The sequence below is a fragment of the Diuraphis noxia genome, unplaced genomic scaffold, assembly GCF_037042655.1.
Source record: "Diuraphis noxia isolate RWA-SAM2 unplaced genomic scaffold, SU_Dnox_SAM2 contig0004, whole genome shotgun sequence".
NCBI lineage: Eukaryota > Metazoa > Arthropoda > Insecta > Hemiptera > Aphididae > Diuraphis > Diuraphis noxia.
Window position 1 is genome coordinate 10,578,943 of NW_028301714.1, and position 21,465 is coordinate 10,600,407.

Sequence of the window (21,465 nt, forward strand, 5' to 3'; positions counted from 1 at the left end):
AAAGGGGCGTTGAATGAAAAAAGGTTGGGAATTAGATAATGAATTCTATACAAACATACCGGTGTGGGTGCGCATGTGTCTCTTGAGCAACGACGGCCGGTCGAAAGCTTTGCGGCACACCTCGCACGGAAGCAGGGTGCGCTCGCCGCGGAACGGCCTCGGTTTCACCGGAGTCACGATCATGTTCACGTTGTGGTCCAGCGATGCTGTGTCCCCGGACAATGAGTTGGCCGAAGACGATTCACCGGACAACGACTTGCGTTCGTCCGTGTCCAGTCCGCTGGGCGGGGAGGACGCCGATGACGCGGAAGACGTACCGAACGCCCGGGACAGTAACGACATGGATAGGTCCAACGGTGAATCTGGAACAAACGAATAATATAATAAGAATCAAACCACATAATATAATATTATTTACATTAATCATCTATAAAAACATCGGTTGATGACACAATATTATAATATAATACCTATTCAATAATAATAGGTAAACTGAATTGTATTGTAGTTCGCGATGACGCGCACCAATAAGTGATAATTATTGTATAATTGTTGGGTTTTACAAAATGCAGTATTCAGTAGTTTAAACGAGTTACCTACATATATTATAGTCTTCGCATTATTGTACAACGTATCACATAATGGGTCAACTTAATTCTAAGACCGATTAATATACTTTAATACACATATAATAATATAATATACAAGAAAACACGTACATTTAATTGTGGTTTTTGCTCTCTCCTGTTTTAAGATTGCTTAAAAAGGTACTTTGTGCTTGAACGTATATCATTGAAATTAAATTCGACACGTGTTATTATTAAAACATACACTATTATTATATAGAAGTAGAGTTACCTACTATCATAGATATAGCTAGTACTATAGTTATACCTACATTGTCTGTGATTACGGTGAAGTGAATATTATTATAACGCGGTCGATTATACAAGTATTATTATTATTATTAAACCGCGCGGACTCGAGCAAAAGCCACTGTGGTCTCGTCCACCGTTATAGTTCCAATTAAAACGATAATCTCGCCAAGTCGATCGTCGATCGTCGATGCTATTGCTTATTATTATTACTCTACTACAGACTATATATACACATATTATATGGGTATGAATAGTATGAGAGTCAATTTATATTCGTATTTGGCGGAAACGGTTCGTGTCGCGTCCAGACGGTCCAGTGCTCATAGATACACGATTCGATATACGCGATCTCACGTCGTCAACTGTAGAGGAATATTTTTTCCGATTAATAGGCGGATGAGTTTAGAAGAGTAACTTAAGTTCTCTTTGACAAAAGCAGGCCAATGATTCGGAAGACAATTTGTCCGATTATCTCCGTTTTGAATGGGTGCGTACTTTATTCCGTCCGACTATACAGCTAGTCATATAATATAGAACAATGCAAGTCAACCGTTTCGTCGACGATCGTTGTGCAAATAGCCAATAGGTACATAATATATTGTTATAAAAACGATGAGGTATCCGTGGTCTACATCAAATCGTCTGTCGCTTCCTAAAACTGTATTTATATTGGTGCGATAACGGAACTGTCCATCAAGAGTTGCGATACGTGTTCGTCGAGTTAATGATATTTCCAGTCCACTTCCCGCATATTATATATGAACCTTCCATCCAACGGGGCCAACAGTCACCAGATCTACGAAAGAGTGGTCCGAGAGACGGCCTCACCATCGTCGTCGAACAATGCGTTTACAGTGGTGACAGACACGTCAACTAATTTCGGTTCGACATATAGGTATTATTATATTATAAAGCGCAGGCGGCCGATTATTATAGTAGCCTATCAATATTCAATAGTATATAACTATACCTATTTGACGTCGTGACGATAAAACGTATATTATTATTATAACGACGCGTCATAATCGTCGTACCTACTCGTATACAACCCTGCCTCAAAAATTTATATGCGCGTTGTACGTGCCGCGAGTAAATTTTGTGTGCGACTATATGTTATATTATTAGCATTGTATAATAATTCATTTTTCGCATTATTATTACATCGTTTTCTGAATCACGTGAAAAACGCACGTAATATATAGCAGCAGAGCACCCGTAAAAAACTAAACAAAAAAAATCCCCCATTCACGCTCCTAAATAATATCTGTACGCACTACACGGGCACAAATATTGTTATTATGTATCTACATCTACATGATGGTACATACCTATTATAATATTAATATTATCATCCTATCATAGGCGTTCGTGTATAATACATGTATAATATGGTTCGTTGGTGATGGTGGTCGTGGCGCATTCCTTCCACGTGCGATCTCTTACCAAAATCAGACAATTTTATATTTTCAACCCCTCCCCTAGAGACCACCGAAAAACAAAATACAAATATTTTATTCTTTCAAAACATGATTAAAAAAAAGCGATTTTCGTAAATCTTCAATTTATTTTTTGCGTTTTTTTTTTTGAACAGTAGGTATGCAATTATAATATATGCGCGATTCGTCGATTTTCCGAGATAGAATGTTGCACGCTTATGCATCCCGTATAATATATTATATGTATATTACGTATATAGATGCACTCGGTTTTCCTCCGTCTCGGTCTCGCGTGACGACCATCGCTCTTATGCTGTTATACCTATATTATGTGTCCATATACCTGCACACACATACACACGAATAAATATATATATGTATATATATATATGTGTGTGTGTGTGTGTGTGTGTGCATGCACAAGTACATCGAAGCGACGGACGCAAATCAAGTCCGTGTCACCGTCTCGGAGAAAACGCGCGGGCCGGGGGATGAGAAGAACCGAGGACAATACCCGCGCCCGAAGTCGATCGGGCGGCGGCGGCCAAACAATAGAAGGACGTGCCGCTACCGTTTGGAAGTGAGTACCGCCTCGGCCACGGCGTATAGGTACGTATAGGTACGCAAGTACGCGTATATTATAGGTATGATGTGTGTGTGTGTATATATATATATATATATAATAGTGCCTACTGCACGTATATACAATAATAATAATAATAATAATATAATACTCGCGTATATATTGTCGCCGCCGCACAATCACCAATAGCCACCAGAACAATGGACAAACCGTACGCATTATTATACAACGATATTGGTCTTTGGACGTGTATATGCGTACCTATGCGTTCGAGTATGATCGTATATGCAGCGTGCTCGTATCGAACGTATTCCGTCTCCGTTTTTTCCCTACTACACCTATATTATATTATATATTATGCTCGCACGACGCACATCACGCATACACATCATGTAGGATTCCATGTCATTTCAATTTCGATTTTTCGTTTTAATTTTTCATTCCGTCCCGTAGCCGTCCTCCTATTATACGCATGTTGGAGTGATCATCGATACTAATTAAATACTGGTGGTCAAGAGTAGCGGTTCCCAAACTGTACATCGCGGACACTTTCTAAGGTCACCGCGGTCTACGGTTCATAATTATAAATAATTTAAATTATAATTAAAATAATAGTTGTTTTTTTTCTCGAAAATTCGTGATTGATGAGTAATTTTTTGTCCTGTCTTTCATGGTTATATTTGATCCAAAAAATTGTACTGTAGAAAAAAAAAGTTAGTGAACCACCGCTGGTCTATAGTGTAGACTGCACAATCCACAGCGGAGTTTGTGACTGCAAGGTGGAGGGTAGTTGGAAATTCGACGCAGCGGCATGCGTTGTATACGCGGATACCTTTATTATACTACGTATGTGGTTCTATGTATCTATCGGTTTTAATTTACCTAGAATGTATACATTGTACCTACACGTTGTAAAAATACGAAATCATATGATTACGAAAACCCAACGCATTTGGTATATTATGCGTATACATATATCTACCTATACCCTTGGCACCATCCGGCGTAGTGTATATTTTACCTATATACTATAAATTAATAAAATAAATATTATAATTGTATAATAATATATATTATTATGGGTTTATAATGTTAATATAATATATAATATAATATTGTATCGATCCCGGTAAACGCATTATTATAATATTCTGCAGCAATAACTTTGCAGTGTCGCGTTTTTTTTTTTATTCACACGCCGCTCGAGGCCGTTTTACGCGGTATATTAATTCAAGTAGCCGTAAACGTACATATCGTTGTAATATTATAATATAATATATAACATATTGTATAGTACCGGCGTATAAGGCTAGGGACAAGGTCACTTCGCGTCAATCTACTCTGGGCCCACGCCGCGCCGCCTCGAAGACGTCCCCGAGCGACCTCGCTCGTTCGAAACAATAGTCATATATAGCTATATATATATATGATGGTACGAATGTCTCATCTCATTACGCGGAATCACCGGGATTATTCGATGCTATATACTATCAATTATCATGCGATCAGCCAAAATTGAATATTGTGGAAAATTGAGGGTGAAATACTTTCGGGGTGGGAGATTTAAATTTTAGTAGGTACCTATTATGCAGAGCTCACGTATATTTGCAGCGATAGAACGATGATCCCTCCAAAGTATTAAAGCAAACAAATATGTAAATTAATTTAAAAAATATATATATATAATATATATATTGTATTGTACGTTATTACAATGGATATAATACCTAACTACCACAAAAACGAGTATGTGGATCGTCGACCGCATTAAAATATTCTATACAAAATTAAACGGTGTAACAAAACTTTTTCGAACGGGGATAACAATCATAATGATATATAATATATATCATGTTAATGTCGTTGAGATGTTGACGATATAAATAGGAAAAAAGAAAGCGGAGGAAGTATTTAGATAATAGCATAATACACATAGGTAAGCATCAAATGAATAAAAAGATTAAAATAGGGCTTATATATAGGTAAGTAACCGGAGTAAGAAAAACCATTAAAAAAACAATAACGAGAATAATCAATTACAGATAACATATGTATATTATTAAAGTGGACAGAACCATATAATAATTAGGTAGTATATAGACATGATTCGATTTCCAGAAATGTCTGCTATGGACAGACGTGTGTGTAAGTAAAGAAATCAAGTAGTAACAGAGGAATATGTTGTTATATATTATTATGATTTATTTTGATGACCTAATCGGTAATTATTATTGAGGCTTTTTTTTTAAATTTTAAATCATATACGTTCGATAGGGAAAAAATCGCTTAAAATACTGCGGTTAATGGATATAATGAAACGAGTAAAATAAATGTTGCACGTTTGTTAATTATTATTATCATCAGCTGCAGTATATATTATGGGTATTATACGTAATTAACGAAATCGTTTAGTAACGTCGTGAGTGCATATCATCGATGTTCTACAAAGGTAAGATATGGAGGCGTATATGCATACTTTTATTATAACGCGTATCTATTATATTATCATATATATATATATATATAGTAATATAGTATACATCGAATCGAATAATGTGATGTACATAACATATTATTATAATATATTATATTATAGGTAGTCTATCTAAAAACGGTGAATAATAATATAATATCGACGATCGCCAAACGCGATTCGCTACGGCCTTAATATATATATAACCATTATTTCGTATGTTTGTCGATGTACCTATACATATATATATAGTATTTCACAACATCTCGCATCTCGAGCACGCTAGCTATTATTATAATATTATAATATAATATATAGTCTGTCGGCCGTTTTTCCGCCAGTCTCGCGGACACGAGCGTGAACCCCGCGCCCACCCCGCTCATCGTCGATCACCAAACGTAATTAGCCGGTCGAACCGTTCGGGAGCCAACGTCGACGTGGTGCGTGAATGTGGTGAACTAGTGAGCGGCGGACGGTTGGGTGGGTGCTGGTAGGAAATCGTAATTCATTGTTGATGCGGATGACGCGGCTCGTGCGTACCTAATGTACATATAAAATAGTATACGCGCTTGTTAGATTCGGCCCCGCGAGTGGAGAGATAAATGGGTGATGGAAAAAATAGGTGATGCATGCACACGTGTACAGCCCGCGCGCACCCACACACACACACACACACACCACTCTTGTTTACAATAGTCCATATACACTACGGTCGCACTGTACCTATATGTGTGTGCGTGTGTAATATTATTGCGTTATGTTATACGGAGTGAACGTGTAGTGTTGCCCGCTTCTTTCCGGCGGCGGACACGGCGACCGCGAGCTGGCGACGGCGGCGGCGATGGTGGCCGAAGAATACGCGAGGAGAATGAATGAGCTGGAGATTAACCCGCGCGAGTGGTCCCACGCGAGTGGCCCCACGACATCGTGGTGGCCAACGATCGCGGGCGCGCGGATCAAGCGGCGGCGCGGGCTGCACGAGGAACGCGGTGCCACCGATTTCGTGTCGAGATTCAGAGATTGACGAAACGAGGTGTTATCCCGAGACAATGGCCCGGCCGACGAAGTGTGCCCCGCGCGTTTGTGGGTCATTATTGCAGACGTCACGTTTTGAAATTGAAAGGAGACCTCGGCTCATGATGCTTATTGCAGCAGTGACTTTTCGGACGGGACCGTTCTTCTTTTGTGCGGCGGCCAACCCGATTCCTTTCGGCGGGGTTGAGGGGGGGGGAACACTCTGTCCGACCGACACGTCGCGGACGTCCGCGCATATAGATCTCTGCAGGAACGCGCGTGCGTTTCTATGTTTTTTTTTTCACTCCACCTTGCGCTTATATTATTATATTATTATGTTGAGCGTAATAATAATAATAATAATAATATTATTATTGTTGTTGCGTACAGTATTCACGTGTATACTCGATTCACGACGACCGTCACAATAGCTGCAGCAGTCCGCCATGTCGGCCGGTCTCTATCGGGGAAGCTGCAGTGGAATGTATGATATTCATAATTTTTTCCATTTCAATAGTCGAAATCATATCACTAAATTTTCACATTCGAATAACATGTAATAGCGAAGTACTATTATACCTATATAATATTGTCGGAACGATTCAAGTCACGACTTCCGACTGCAACGGAAATCATGATCGATATGGCTCGTCCAGTAATATTGAGTAATATTATAGTATATTATTAATAATTATTATTATTATTACCTATGTATATATCATAGACGAACGCGGTCGTTTTTGATTTTATTTGTTTCTCAAAGATTTTGTTTGATTAAGATTTACATTAATATTTGCATTATTTTTGGCAAGATGTCTATACAGTGGTGACGATAAAATATATCCGCAAAACGCGACTGCAGTGAGATCCGGATGTAGTATTCTACAGCAACTGGTCTACGAGGTGAAACGCTTCTATAAAGTAATTACTATGTTGGAAATGGGTGAAAAAAAATTATATATGTAATAATAATTATTTGAAGAACTGTCATTTCTTAAGAGCTCTGACGCTCTGAGATCGTAACTGGACCGACACGTTAAACGCGTGCAACCGAGTACACATTTATGTAAAAATACTTGACTATTTATATAGTAATATATAGGTGTAAATATATATTACATATATCCTTGAGACTTGAGTCATATTAGACTGCGTGCGTTGCATATATACATATATACGATAAATAATATAATATATGTATGTATCGCTATTTACGTGACTCTCTACCGCGGACGGACAATCGCGCAGCAGGTGGTGTTGTGTATTATCGACAGTTCAAAATATCGGAATCGTATAAATTGCACCGCCGACGATTTGTATGTCATTACTATTATTATAATAATACCATACGAATATTATGAGGAAGCGTGCCTCGATCTACATACAACGACTATAATAGGACGTGTGGCGAGGAGAAGTAGGGAACACACTGTCACGACGAGCGCTGTTTTCGATCGAAAAATTAAATCGTAACCCGGTCGAGCGTAACACGGTAAGCGCAAAGCCCCCGACCGGCTATTATAATAATAATATATATGTGTATACGTACATCGGTTCAGGTATCGATAAATCACGCTGTAGATCGACGATCGTCCCGCTGGCTGGTGCATATATAGGTAGGACGACGTCCGGTCTCGGCATGCGGGTGGTGGTGGGTATACGACGGTGCGGCTGAGGAGGTTGTCGTGGGGTGTAACGGCGCGGACGACGACCATTGTGGCAGACGACTGCGACGAGCAACGAGACAATTGCATTTAATGTACGAATAAAATGCAAAAATGCATCGCGTGCATCAATCGGACCGCTCCGCTGGGGCTGCTGCCGGCCGGTTATAATGGCGGAGTCGTGTCACCGGACGGAATGCACCGAATTGTCGGCCCCGTCGCCGCCGCGTCACCTTGGCGATATTATATATCGTGGCGGCCGCCAGAGATAAATATGGCATTCCGGAGGGGGTCCCCTCGGGTCTCAAAGGCGCCGACGATCCCATTGTTTTCCGCCGCCGCCGCCGCCGCCGCCACCGCCGCCGGTGTTCGTTTATTCGTCTATATGCGCGCGCGTACACACGATATATATTATAAAACTATGCGTAACTCTGTTATATAAGTAGGTATAGATAGGTACCTAACTATACGCATATATATATATATGTGTATAGATAGGTACCTAACTATACGCATATATATATATATGTGTGTGTATCGCGATTCCGATGTAATTATTGTCGTCGTAGTCGTCGTCGTCGCCGCCGTCTTTCACATATATATACATAATACACAATATATTATCATAATAATACTTCCGACCGGCTTCTGTTTGTGCGCTCGCGCGCGCGATCGCGCTCCCGCGTAAAACCACAGACGGGCGCGATCGCCGGCCAAAGGACCGCCGCGGTTCAATTAGTCGGCCATTTGCATATATATTACATTACTATTATTAAATCGTAGGTAGCTGCGCATAAACCGACTTCAATTACTGACAATGCAGGTCGCCTGCAGTTCCCGCCGCCGCCATAAGAGCACTATAGCTCGCACTCGGAAGCGACGTAATTTGTTTTTTATCTATCTGTAGATCGCGATCTGACGCCGGGCCGCAATCGTTTAGAGTGCGCGTGCGTGCAGTGTACCCGGACCGGCCGGACCACGTCAAATTCAAAAATCGATATTTCCCGCTTTATATACGCGATGTCATAACGATGACGCAATCGGATCGCCTGCCGACGGTGCAGCAGGATCGATGGTTTTATGTACACAGATCGATCTGCACGCGTTAATATTTTTTACAGACAGGCTCGCATAATAAAATAATATTATTAATAGCGTTTTATATTATCATCGAACAGCGCACTCGATCGCGTGATGACGTCCCCACACGGCAGCTGCTCGTGAAAATTCTAGAGATTATGCGTGATAACATCTCCGTACCTGCGTCGTATATTACTGCGCGTAATCGATGTCATTGAAATATCGATAATTTCGAATAATATATTCCTTATAGCATATAACGATTTAGATTAAGTTTATAATATGTTCAATAATAATATATTACAATATAATATGAGATTGAACCTCCTGCGTAAAAACGATAGATACGAAGACAGCAAGCCGCGAACACTCGTCACTCGTCGATTCGCGCGGACGACAGCCGCTGTTTAGCCGAATAACGACGATGAACGGGAATCTTGAATTTTGTCGCGATAATATAATTTACACGTTGATGATAATGTTTTCTTGACTCACCGATCGATTCTGTGGCGTATTTACTTACGAATCCTTTTTTTTTTTTACGGGGTTTTAAGATGTAATGATTATAACTGCAGTAATCTTACTGAGACAACTCTGTGTTGGGTAAATGTGGTGTACCTCTCACACCTCACTAAAAATTCCTAAATGCGTTTTGCTGGAAAGTTAACATTGTATACGTTCTATCGAAAAATGTACGAGAAAAACTCCCGGGAAAAGCACGATCGATTAAACATCTCAAATACCATCGCGTCGGCCTTATCGGAAGTGTAGGAATTTTGTGTCGAAGCGGTTTTCATCGCGTTCGGAACATCTTTCTCATATCGGTATCGACTTGTAGTCGGCGATCGTGGTGTTGAACTAACAATTATACCTATTATGTACAAGGGCGTTATCGACAGTCATCGGCATGCACTTGACCCAGGAGACACGCGCGACGACGTACCGTGGGTATATCTACATATAATTTTATATAGGTACCCGCCGAGAATTCAATCTTCGACTGGGACGCATATTGTATGCGACGAAGACGGTATATAATGATAGCATATTACTTTAATAATTATTATAATCTATAAAGACTTACCTTCCAGAATTGTGTCCATCGTACGTCTGTACAGCGTGTTTCTCAAGTATTGGACGGCGGGCATGAAGAATATCTCTTCCGGCCGCTCGGGCAGGTAGTGCACGATCAACTCCGTGTTGGCAGGTATGTTTTTGATCACTTCGTACATGGGTTCGCCTGTTCAGTAAAAACAAAATAGTAATAATCATAACATTTTTTTTTTTTTAAACATCTGCAATGAAACGCGCACGACGGTTCTCGGTCTCGGTTTACACACGCGCGCGCTCGCTCGCGATCCGACCATAAATCCACACACGGTGTTAAATCCCGAACAGGTTCGGCAAGATACCCGAATATAATCGCGTAATCGTCGTGAATAAAAATAAATAATAATAAAAACGAATTTCGGTGAAATAAAAACATAAATATCGAACCGGTTGTTGATGTGTGTACCTTTTATTTTGGTTCCCAATACGTTGACATGTTGTTCGGAATGGTGCTGCGTGATTTTCAAAAACCGGACCCAATTACAATAACGCACTCGGAGTCTGTTCACCTCGGTCACCTGGTCGTAGCAACCGAATCTGTGCCTTATCTGAAACAATCGAAACGCACACGTATATGGTTAGGTTCGTGAACGAAATACATATTATAAGAAGCTGGTCCGATCGAATTTATTCGTTAGGATAACGATTATATACTACATATTGTATACATATATATTGTGTATACTAATATTATGTGCGCTGTACTCGACGAGACCTCACCGCAGCTATACACGTTTATATTATATAATATATATTATTATATCGAGTCAGTTGGAAACGAAAACCTTTTAAAAGATTCATTAATTTATAAATGAATAAACATTACGTATAAAAGAGCAAAAAACGATACTGTTGATGAGGTAGCAAACGAAAAAAAGTACAATAATTATAATACACAATGGTTTATGCAGATAACCGTTTTTGCCTATAATGGAAGTCGGCATAATAAGCGATATTTGTTAACGAGTTTCAAATGCATTTTCAAACGCATTTATAAAACGCCGTCTGACGCTTATCGAAAACTTTGTCGAGCGGGTTTTTGTATGCTTGATAGTGTAGTGGTACCTATATATCTACAAAACAGGTATATAATACAATATTATAGGTACACATTTTAGTGTAGAAATTAATATTGCATTTGTTCTGTAATTGTATTTCTCGATAAATCTCACATTAAACATGGTTGCGCTGCTTGATGTAAAAACGTGATACAACGACGACCGCGTGGATATGAGGAGTCGGTGAGTATAATTTCTTTTGGGAGATACGCGCGTTCGCGACGAATACCGCAGTCGTTCGAATCGGCTGTTAATTTTTAATTTTAATTTTTATAATTGGTTGATTATTAATTATTTACAGCGATCGCGATGAACCTCGATGAAACGATATAGGTATACATATTTTGCCGACCGTGTTCACCCCGTGTTCGCCGTGCGGTGTGTGGCGATTGGCGAGTGTGCAATTATAACGGACTAGCGACAAATATGCAGTGCGGCGGTGTAGGTACTCCGCGAAGCGACGGGTCGTTGAATGTTTGAAAGCAAAAAAAAACATTCTATAGGATTTCTTGAATATATTTTTCTTCTTGGTTGTCAGTCGTCGTGTATACCTACGTTTGGTTTTTTTTCCTCCAGCAACAACGACGTCCAAACGGTAATAATAATTACAAAACGATTTTAAGCTCGCGCAGCAATACTCATCGGAGCGGCGGACAAAGTGGCGCGCGCGCTCTAACAATTAATAGCCAATTAATTAACACGTATTATACGCCGCGCGCAATGATCATTATCAGTGGGTCGAGATAGTAAGCCGATAATTTATTACGACCCAGAACGCGGCTGATACGCCGTTAAACTCGCGATTACCTTATGTGTTATTAAATAGAGGTTATAATCTCTCGACTAGTTGGTATACCTATATACATAATAGGACGGGTCTATCAGCAGTTGGGTGCACGCGAATAACACCCAACCACGTATTCTACACATGCGCAAAATTATAATAATGTTGTGTGTTGTTGTATATATTGTTGTAGGTTACGCGTTAAAATGAAGTCTAGTCAAATTAATAATGGCGACCGTTATTGAGCGCATAATGATTTATCTCCGAATGTCGACGAGTAGTTCGGTGCAGTACCTATATATGATGTAGTGGCCGAAGAAGTCTTATAAGAATATTATATGAGAATGCACGCGGGGAAACCATATAAAAAGGTAACACGCGGTTAGATCGTAATTAAAAAAAAAAAAAAAATTGAATAAAAACTTAATAAACCACACGAACACGCCACCACGACTACGATATCATTCTATAATAACGTATAGCAGCTTGGATACATAGCTTTGGATAGTGCATGTATATATAATATATATGTATTATATATGTAAATGTCATAATATCGTTTCACCGAACAATATTCGATCAGATTACTGTAATATGTGTATAATATATAATATTAATAATATGTAAGTACACTGCTCGTGCACCCGATAATAAAATTAAAACGCGACACGCCTAACACCCAGCAGCGCAGTCGACAAGCCACATTTGGGAAAAGGACGATGATTATTATATATTTGAAACAGATATAAATAATGTTGACTATTGCCGTGTAATGAGTGTTATTATTGTGAAAATCCGAATAAAACCAGTAAATTATTTGAAGAGGTTTTTTTACCATGTCATTGCTGGGCCTAATGCTGCAGTCATGTTAAGGGTCATGAGTCAAGTATAAATCATAACAATAATGTTATTGTGGTTATTTCGTATTTCCTATAGTTTCAACACTCGCCGTTCGGAAAATTCGCAGACCAACGATTTCAGTTACTATCGATCTGTAATAAAATATATTATATGATTGCAAGTACAGCTTTTCACGAAAATAGTGGTCTTCTCAAACGTTATTATTTTTAACGATCGTGTTTCGCATCAGTATCTGCAGTAGGTATACCTATAACATACAGAATATAATATTCTGTGCAATTAAGTTTCGATTAATTAATCCGTACGAAATTGTTCGATTATCTGATCAAAGACTAAGAGATTATGTAGTAATATATCCTAATCGTTTAGTCCACTACATATAGTTATAGATGACGAAAGATGACTTCAGCTACATATTCATAATTTAATTTTAAAAACCCGTGGAAATGTATTACTAAATAATGGTAACTGTAAGTTGGTTATGATAATTCGCATACCTTAGTTGGTAATTTTTCCAACCAGTGTCCAGATAAAGTGGGCAGAGGTGATGGTGTTGGTGTTATAGATTTAAGCTAATGTCAAACATTAGGCTCATATACCTATACCTATATATATATATATATATAGATAGATAGATGCGTTTTGTGATATCATCGTCATCGGTGTAAATAATTTTCTCGTCAGCAAAACTCAATCACACATTGCGGGATGCTTACTCACGTCACGATTCGCGACCAGGGGCTTGCTTGCAATATATATGTACTTATAAAATATAATATAATAACATATAGGTAAAAATATATAACAAGTGTTCAGCAGTGACCGAGAGGTGGTGGTGACTTTACGGGCGCACACAAATCTTTTTCTCCGGTACCTATATAATAATAGTTTGACGGGTCAATAGAGAGATAAATATTCACGAACATGCTTCAGGCGGTTATATTATTGATGTTTACTCGCCTTATGACCTATCGCCGGCCACCCCACACGGTCAGCCGACCGTTTCACCGTTAATAATATTATTATATTATATAATTGTGTGTACGGCTATAGAGCCGTCCAGATTCCTGCAGAGATATTATTAAATGGCGTCTGATGGTGTCGCTATGCGATCGTTTTAACTATATGATATTGTAAAGTGCGGGTAGGCGCTAAGCGACTGCTTTTTCTAAGGAAAAACCTTCATAGCGATTGAGACTCAACAGAACGCGCGCAGAATCGAAAATAATTGCGAAAAAAAATGTCTCGGATTTCTGTCGTAAGTAATAATATTATTATTATACGCAGTACGTATTATATTAAAGACTCTATGCGGTTTGAATGACCATTAAACCTGTTGTGTGTCCGGCCTGTAGTTCGCGTGTTACGTGTTAATTAGACCAGTGTAACATATTTTTATACATGATGCATAATGCATATATATACGTAGGTATATGTTTTCGCGGAAGTTTGTCATAATTGATATTTACGTATTTATTTTAATTTTTGCTCTCGCCCCACCGACACGCCAAAATGCATGCGAATACAACCACTTTACCTATATATATATATATATACTTTATGATAATATATTTTTAAATTACACAGTATATTATAATGTGTGCTCGTTTACATGACGTTAAATCTGTATTTCGTATACGGTCGATTATCTCGATACGGACAAATGAATAATAAACTTCCCGTAAACCATAATATGTAATCGGGCACTGGCCACCTGAGCAAATCGCACAAGTCATCATCCCGCGAATAATAAGACACACTCACTAGCTGTTGCGTTTGTAAGATTTTTACGGGTATAATTCACAACCTACTGCATAGCACCTGTCTCACACGTCTGTTGCGAAAAACGCGTCGTCCTACCCATACACAATGAATTATATTATTATGTTTGGGCATAAACCTCCTATATATATATTATATATTCCTAGCTATTTCGGGCATCGTTCGTTTGTGTTGCAGGACGGTATAAGATATTGTTTTTCGATCGGACGTAACGAGAACGGTGCATTTGCGAAATAATTTAATGATAAAAATAAATAAATTATAATAACAGCTGCAGTCTACAACTGTTGCAGTAGGCTGTTGCTGTTTTTGCTGCTGCTGCTGCTGCGGTGTAATATACTGCTCGGCGACGGAGACACGATGTCCCAATTATTGAGAACAATGCAGCGACGAAAGAAAAAAAAATTTAAAACACATACGCAAACGCTCACACGACGTGGGTACCTACATATACATATACACATTAATCGTCGTGAGAAACCCACATTGTTCCAAACTTCGGAGTCGATGCTGTAACGTCGTTATACCAATACAACTGCGGTCGGCTTGTTAAAAATATACCATTATTATATTATATTAAGTACGTATTCATATGGATTGTTATATACACTGCGGCTCAGAATATATCTTATAGTACATATATATTATGTACCTATTACCAGTTTAGTATACCTAATATTATTGTTGTACCAACCCATCGTGATAGGACCTATATACCGACAGGAGACTTCGAATCGGTAACCTATAATCGATTGAAGGAAAAATTCGGCATGCCGACTACTGCAGGTTTGTTATATAATAATTTCACCACAGAACTAATAAAGTAATAAATAATATAATAATGATAATATCGTTCGTTTCAGCGATACGGAAAACCTATTAGGCGAAAAATTGATTTCACGATAAAAATAATTATTTTGTATTATAAAACGTATGCAATGTTATTATAAATATTATTATATAGTATTTAAGCGTAGATCAGAGCGTTGAAATACAAAAACTGGTATTCAAATGAATTTCAGACGAATAACACCTGCAGGAGAATATTATAATATTTTTAAGTAAATATAACTTACTCGAATATGGCTGTCTCTACAATTTCAAACACCAGGCGATATGACAAATTACTGTAAATTCGACTTTTTTTGTCCGTCGGTATCTACTCATGATATGGTCAATAATAATTTATATATATCTTATAAACCGGTATCTCAGCTTATGCGATGAAATTATAAAAATATTTCAAATACTTACGCACAGGCAACATAAGAAGTACCATTTAGATTTTTAAAAGATGCAAGATTATTTTATAATATAAAATATATAATTGAAACAATCTTGTAAATTTGCACGTTCTAGTGAATATACCTACTAATAAAATATGTACCTATTTGCTTGATAAAAATAATCGTTTATATTGCTATACAATTATATACGTTATAAAAATTCGGTTTAGTTTATTAATAGTTTAATATAAATATTTAAGAATGGGATAATGATTTTTTCAATAAAATCGCTTGCTCAAATATATAGGTATCATTGGTCTTATTTTTCCATATAAAAGTATTTTGATATCAGAGTAGCCTATATATGGGCGGTTATGGCCGACACAATATTATACCATGTCGTTCATATGTAGTATATAGATTCAATACCTAACACGATTTTAAGGGACCTAAATGTTTTGTAGTTTTATTCTTTAGACAACAAATTAATAAATAACAAGTAGGTAAAATAAACAATAACGTGCGTTGGAATAGCTTGCACACAACTATTTGGGCATGTTGGTTTTTTTTTTAAACTCGATTTACGAGAAAAAAAGAAATTAATTAATTCTGAAACTAACACTCTTCACGGACGAAACAACAACGAGCGTGTATAAATGTATATACTAATATAATGATGTCAATCAGTATTGAATGACATAAATTAAGCGAGTGATAATTTTTTTTCCTACTATAATTTAAAGAAAACAAATCAAGCTTGAAATAATATTTAACCGTGGAAATAATCACATTCCACCCGTAAAACGCCTGCATAGGTCTAATACATAAAATATACAATAGAATACCGTTTATATAAATGTTAACGTCCATTTTGAAAACCGAGAAAAACTACCTAACACTACGCTTCGATCTCCGCGCAGTTCCGGTCGTTGAAGTCTCCGCCGTCATGAAACATTTTTTTATACCCGCACCCCGTCGCGGTGTCGCACGCACTCGTCGTTCAAATAAATATACATAACTACCGCCCAAAAATAATCTGACTATCTAAATATACGCGCGATCACGATTTGCCGTTGTTTTTTTCACCGAGGATTTCAGGCGATTTCACGCACGTATACCTATCGGCCCGCAATGTTTGCTCTACAATGATGGTTAAACGCTTCTGCCAAGTATACTATGCATAGCAAATATAGATATATATGCATTATATAATGTGCATCCCGTAATTTCCGATTTGAGGACGGTTTTTTTTTTTATTCTTCTCCCATTATTATGTATACGCCTTCGCGGCATTCATTTCGCACCCCGTCCGTCCTACCGAATCTCCATATTATATATATATATACAATATATACCTGCATATAATTATACATAACTATATATTTTATATACGTCATTTTAAAATTAAATTGTGTGTGTATACGCACGCACTCGTTGTCGATTTCAAGCAGAACGCTTTTATTATTTATTCGTTTAAACATAATATATATATTATATAGTAATAATATTGTTATTATTTTATTTTTATGCGGTTTTTCTCAATTTCCGTTGTTTGTTTTTTAACACGAGAGTAAAATTTGCATACTATTTCCTTATCTTTAAAAAAAATTTTTTTTTTTTTTTTGAACACACATACCGACTATAATATACTATACTGTTTCGCCGCAGTATAGGACCGCGCGCGGCACTTGTTAGAAGAACTACGCCATAGAACGGCGGCTCGCGGTTACGCGCTATTTGACGGGCGCGCGTGACCCACCGGATGACTGAGTATACAACAAAACCATCACCTCGTCTGATCGCGATCGCCTCTCGGGCCCTGCATTCATCCGGCATGGCCAACCGTAAATAAGTTACAACTGTATTATATTATATTATTTACAACAACGCCATCACGGGCTGCAGCATCAATCGGACACATTAGTGATTTCCGCTGCACCGTGAAAATAACATCACGCGCTCTCGCGCACACAACTATGATGCGTATAACTGTACCACTGTATTATTATATGTCTACGTAATAAGAGCACTCCGAGAGAACTCAATTCAAACAACAATCGTTTACGATGTACAAATAGTAAAAATTTATGTCCCGTCGTCTCGACCGCCGAACTTAACGATATACCTATAACCACTATATTATAATATTTTATTTTATTTTTATACAAATTACGTGTTTGCCATTTTGCATTAAAGTATAACAGTACAACAATTAGAATAATATAGTAGTACATCAAATAATTTATAAATATTAAACGTAATACCTACTGCAGTACCTAACAGAGTTAAAAATATTAAACAGTATATAAGTTACCTCGACAATATTATCGCATGTCATATTAGTTACACATGTGTATCTATACTTGTGTAGAGGTAAGTAAATTATGAGTGGGTACTTATACGCTAAAAATAATATCGAAGCTATACATATATATCAGATAATTTTAATCGAATATATTATATAGTCTCACGATATTATATTATGTCAAAATAAAGGTTTGAAAGCGATTATAATATAGAGCTGAAAATGTTATTGACCGTCTTCTGAGGAATGATGGTTATTAATGCGTAATTTATAACACAATATTACGTGCACCACTCGCTATGTGACTTACTCGCGTTTAATTTATATTTGTATTTCGTCTTTCGAGTTTCGCTAAATACATTTTAATGACTTCTATATTGGCTATTATTCAGAAGTTGTATAGAATTTCGAAATAAACAAATTATTGTCATGTGCGTAATGTAAAAAAAAACCTTTACTAGAACTATTGTTGATGAGTGTAAATGGTTCTTGACTGTAAATATTATTATGTTGACGATGATTATGGATGTCATCATTTTATTTGGCAATCGAATGGAGAAAAATTTACTGATATACATTGACAATGTAAAATGTAAATCCGATTCAACAAAAACGTAAATATCCAAATATTGTAAATATTAGATTCTTATTATTACTTAGATTGAATATATAAATGATAAAATTATATATTCCAAAACAAAAATAATAAAATATATCGATTGTGTTGGATAACGAGCTATTACATTTTCACGAGTATTCAAACATACCTATATTATATACCTATTTTAAAATGTCAATTCTTTGAGGTAATAATGTAAAAATTATTAAATTTATGTAAGGTTTGATAAAATCGAGTTTGTAAACATTAATTAAATCAAGAAACAAAACTGTGTGATTTAAATAGAAAACACGCCATCCAATGAAGGTTTATATATAATTTTAATTATTTCACGTTTTTTTCTTATTAATTGTGTAAATTCATGTTTTACAAGAAAAAATAGTTATGATGTGATTATTATTTATCGAAAACAATCATGCGACTTCAGTTTGTATAACAGAACAAATTAAAATAAACAAATCAATTCAAACGATAAATATTTTACACACAGCTTTACCTAATAATTTATTTATATTCGAAAATTATTCCAACATTATTTATTTAACCAAGAATTTATTGCATTATCCATCTCCGAATTAAATTATTTTAGGTCATAACTTTAATTTTGTTTTTAAGTCACTACTGAAAACTTCCTACTAAAAAAATCATTATAATATACTCGCGTCTACCTCTGCTCTAGACCCACAGGCCATGATAATTAGTTATCAAATTTAGTTCGGTGTGTATTTTATACTACAATAATCTGCTGGTATACTAAGAAATACGTTTAAAAATTTCACTCACCTACTCCACAGCTATAGGCACAATATTATAATCCTCAGAGAGAGTTAATTTATATATCATAATATGTTCATCGACAATAATATAAGCACAACTGTTGACGATTTAATCAGCGAGTAAATGTCCATGAGTAATAATATTATTGAGTTGCAATGTTAATAGGCTATATAATGAATACTATATGTCTACGTATACATCATACGTCGTACGCATAAGTATTTGTTTTTGTTTTAAATTTAAGTATGCTTCTAACTAGCATAACGAAACCGTTTGAAACGCCTTCGGGTCAGACACATATCGTAAATTTGTTTTTCAATGTATCAATACATATTCTGATATCTATGTAGGTACCTATATTTTTAAAATAAAAATCAAACTCGATGAACTACCATATAATATAATATAATATATTATTATACTACAGTATAGATTTGATAATTGTTTATACATTTATTTACGATTTCTCTAGATACCTGCAATAAACAAAACCAACATACGTAAAAATGTTCGTCAATTATACATTCATATGTATATTATAACTGTGAAAATCGCAATATTACGCATATTTATTATAAACTGATTTTGTGTTTTATTTTATTTTTTGCTTGGAGCAATATGTGTATGCATTCAGAACTGTACTTGAATTGTGCGTTTTAATTTAGTTATTGTCGTGTAAATAGTTAACAAGACTACAAGAGTCGACCTTTTTTCTTTTAACGTATTACCACCTAACACTTCACGATGAATTATTTAATTTTAATCCGGATTAAAATCTTGCAGTTTAGACAGTCTCCGCGCGTGAAAAACGTCTACGACAATATTGGAAAAATTATTCAAATTAATCATATTAATCATATTTAGTACTTATATATTGTATTAAATATTTATAGTAGAATCTTTGGTATAACTATAATATTGTCATGTATATGTACTTGCAGTCAATGCGACAATGCGGTTCATATGAAAATATTATAAAATATAAGGACGATCACAGTGATTTTCAACTTTCAAACGTGCTTCGGGGACGCGTTACCTGGTGATCGAATCTCTGAAAAACGCGTTGCCGGATCTATAATTATACTTCATTGTAGGTATCTACTGTGGAAATAGCAAATACGTCCAATTATCATACACGCAGACCGTCGACGGTTATCGATGGTATAATGCACGAGTATGTAACGCCGATACTAGGTACCTATTATATTAAAATATTCAATAATATATAGCTAAAAATTTCCACTGGCTCGATATGAGTACCTATATAATGTCACTAAAACTTAATATTTTATATACTAAACAACACTATTACAAAAATTATTTATGTGATTTAAAATGAAAAAAAATATGTAATATAAAACCCCTATAATAATAAGAATTATTTCTAAACTAGATAACCCTAGGCCTCCACGTGAGTTTTTCTCAGTGAGACTCAGTAATCTTTTGATGATATCAATTAGAATGAAAATAAATAAATAAAATACCTATACAAAGGGATGATGGATATTGCGGCATTGGTGGCGCTTATGCCCTATATATTAATAAACACGTCGTAATCGTTTATTTGTAAATAATATATTCCGTATGTTAAACGCCAAAATTGAAAACAAAATGATTATTGTAAAAATATCAGAGTAGCAGTAGCTCGATCAAACCCCCCTCCCCCCCGCGTGGTTTGGTTGGGATCGTCGCGTCGCGTCCGCGAACGCATCACCAGCGGTCGGAGACGATGTGTGTGTTTCGTACGTGACGCTCGTTTCTTGGTTCTCGCGTTGCACACGTACGCACGGAATTAAGTGCGTTTTATTTTTTCCC

At 36.6% G+C, this 21,465-nt stretch overlaps 1 protein-coding gene across 2 annotated transcripts in view; it reads right to left on the reverse strand.

Annotated features, from left to right (window-relative positions):
* LOC107165936 (uncharacterized) overlaps nucleotides 1-21,465 on the reverse strand; it is a 104,317-nt gene that overhangs the window by 56,093 nt on the left and 26,759 nt on the right. For both annotated transcript variants that reach the window (XM_015514375.2, XM_015514384.2), the window contains exons 2-4: nucleotides 10,645-10,786; nucleotides 10,213-10,368; nucleotides 60-362 (exon numbers count right to left, since the gene is read on the reverse strand). In XM_015514375.2, coding sequence (XP_015369861.1) covers nucleotides 60-362; nucleotides 10,213-10,368; nucleotides 10,645-10,786 — 601 coding nt within the window. The remainder of the gene's footprint in view (nucleotides 1-59; nucleotides 363-10,212; nucleotides 10,369-10,644; nucleotides 10,787-21,465) is intronic.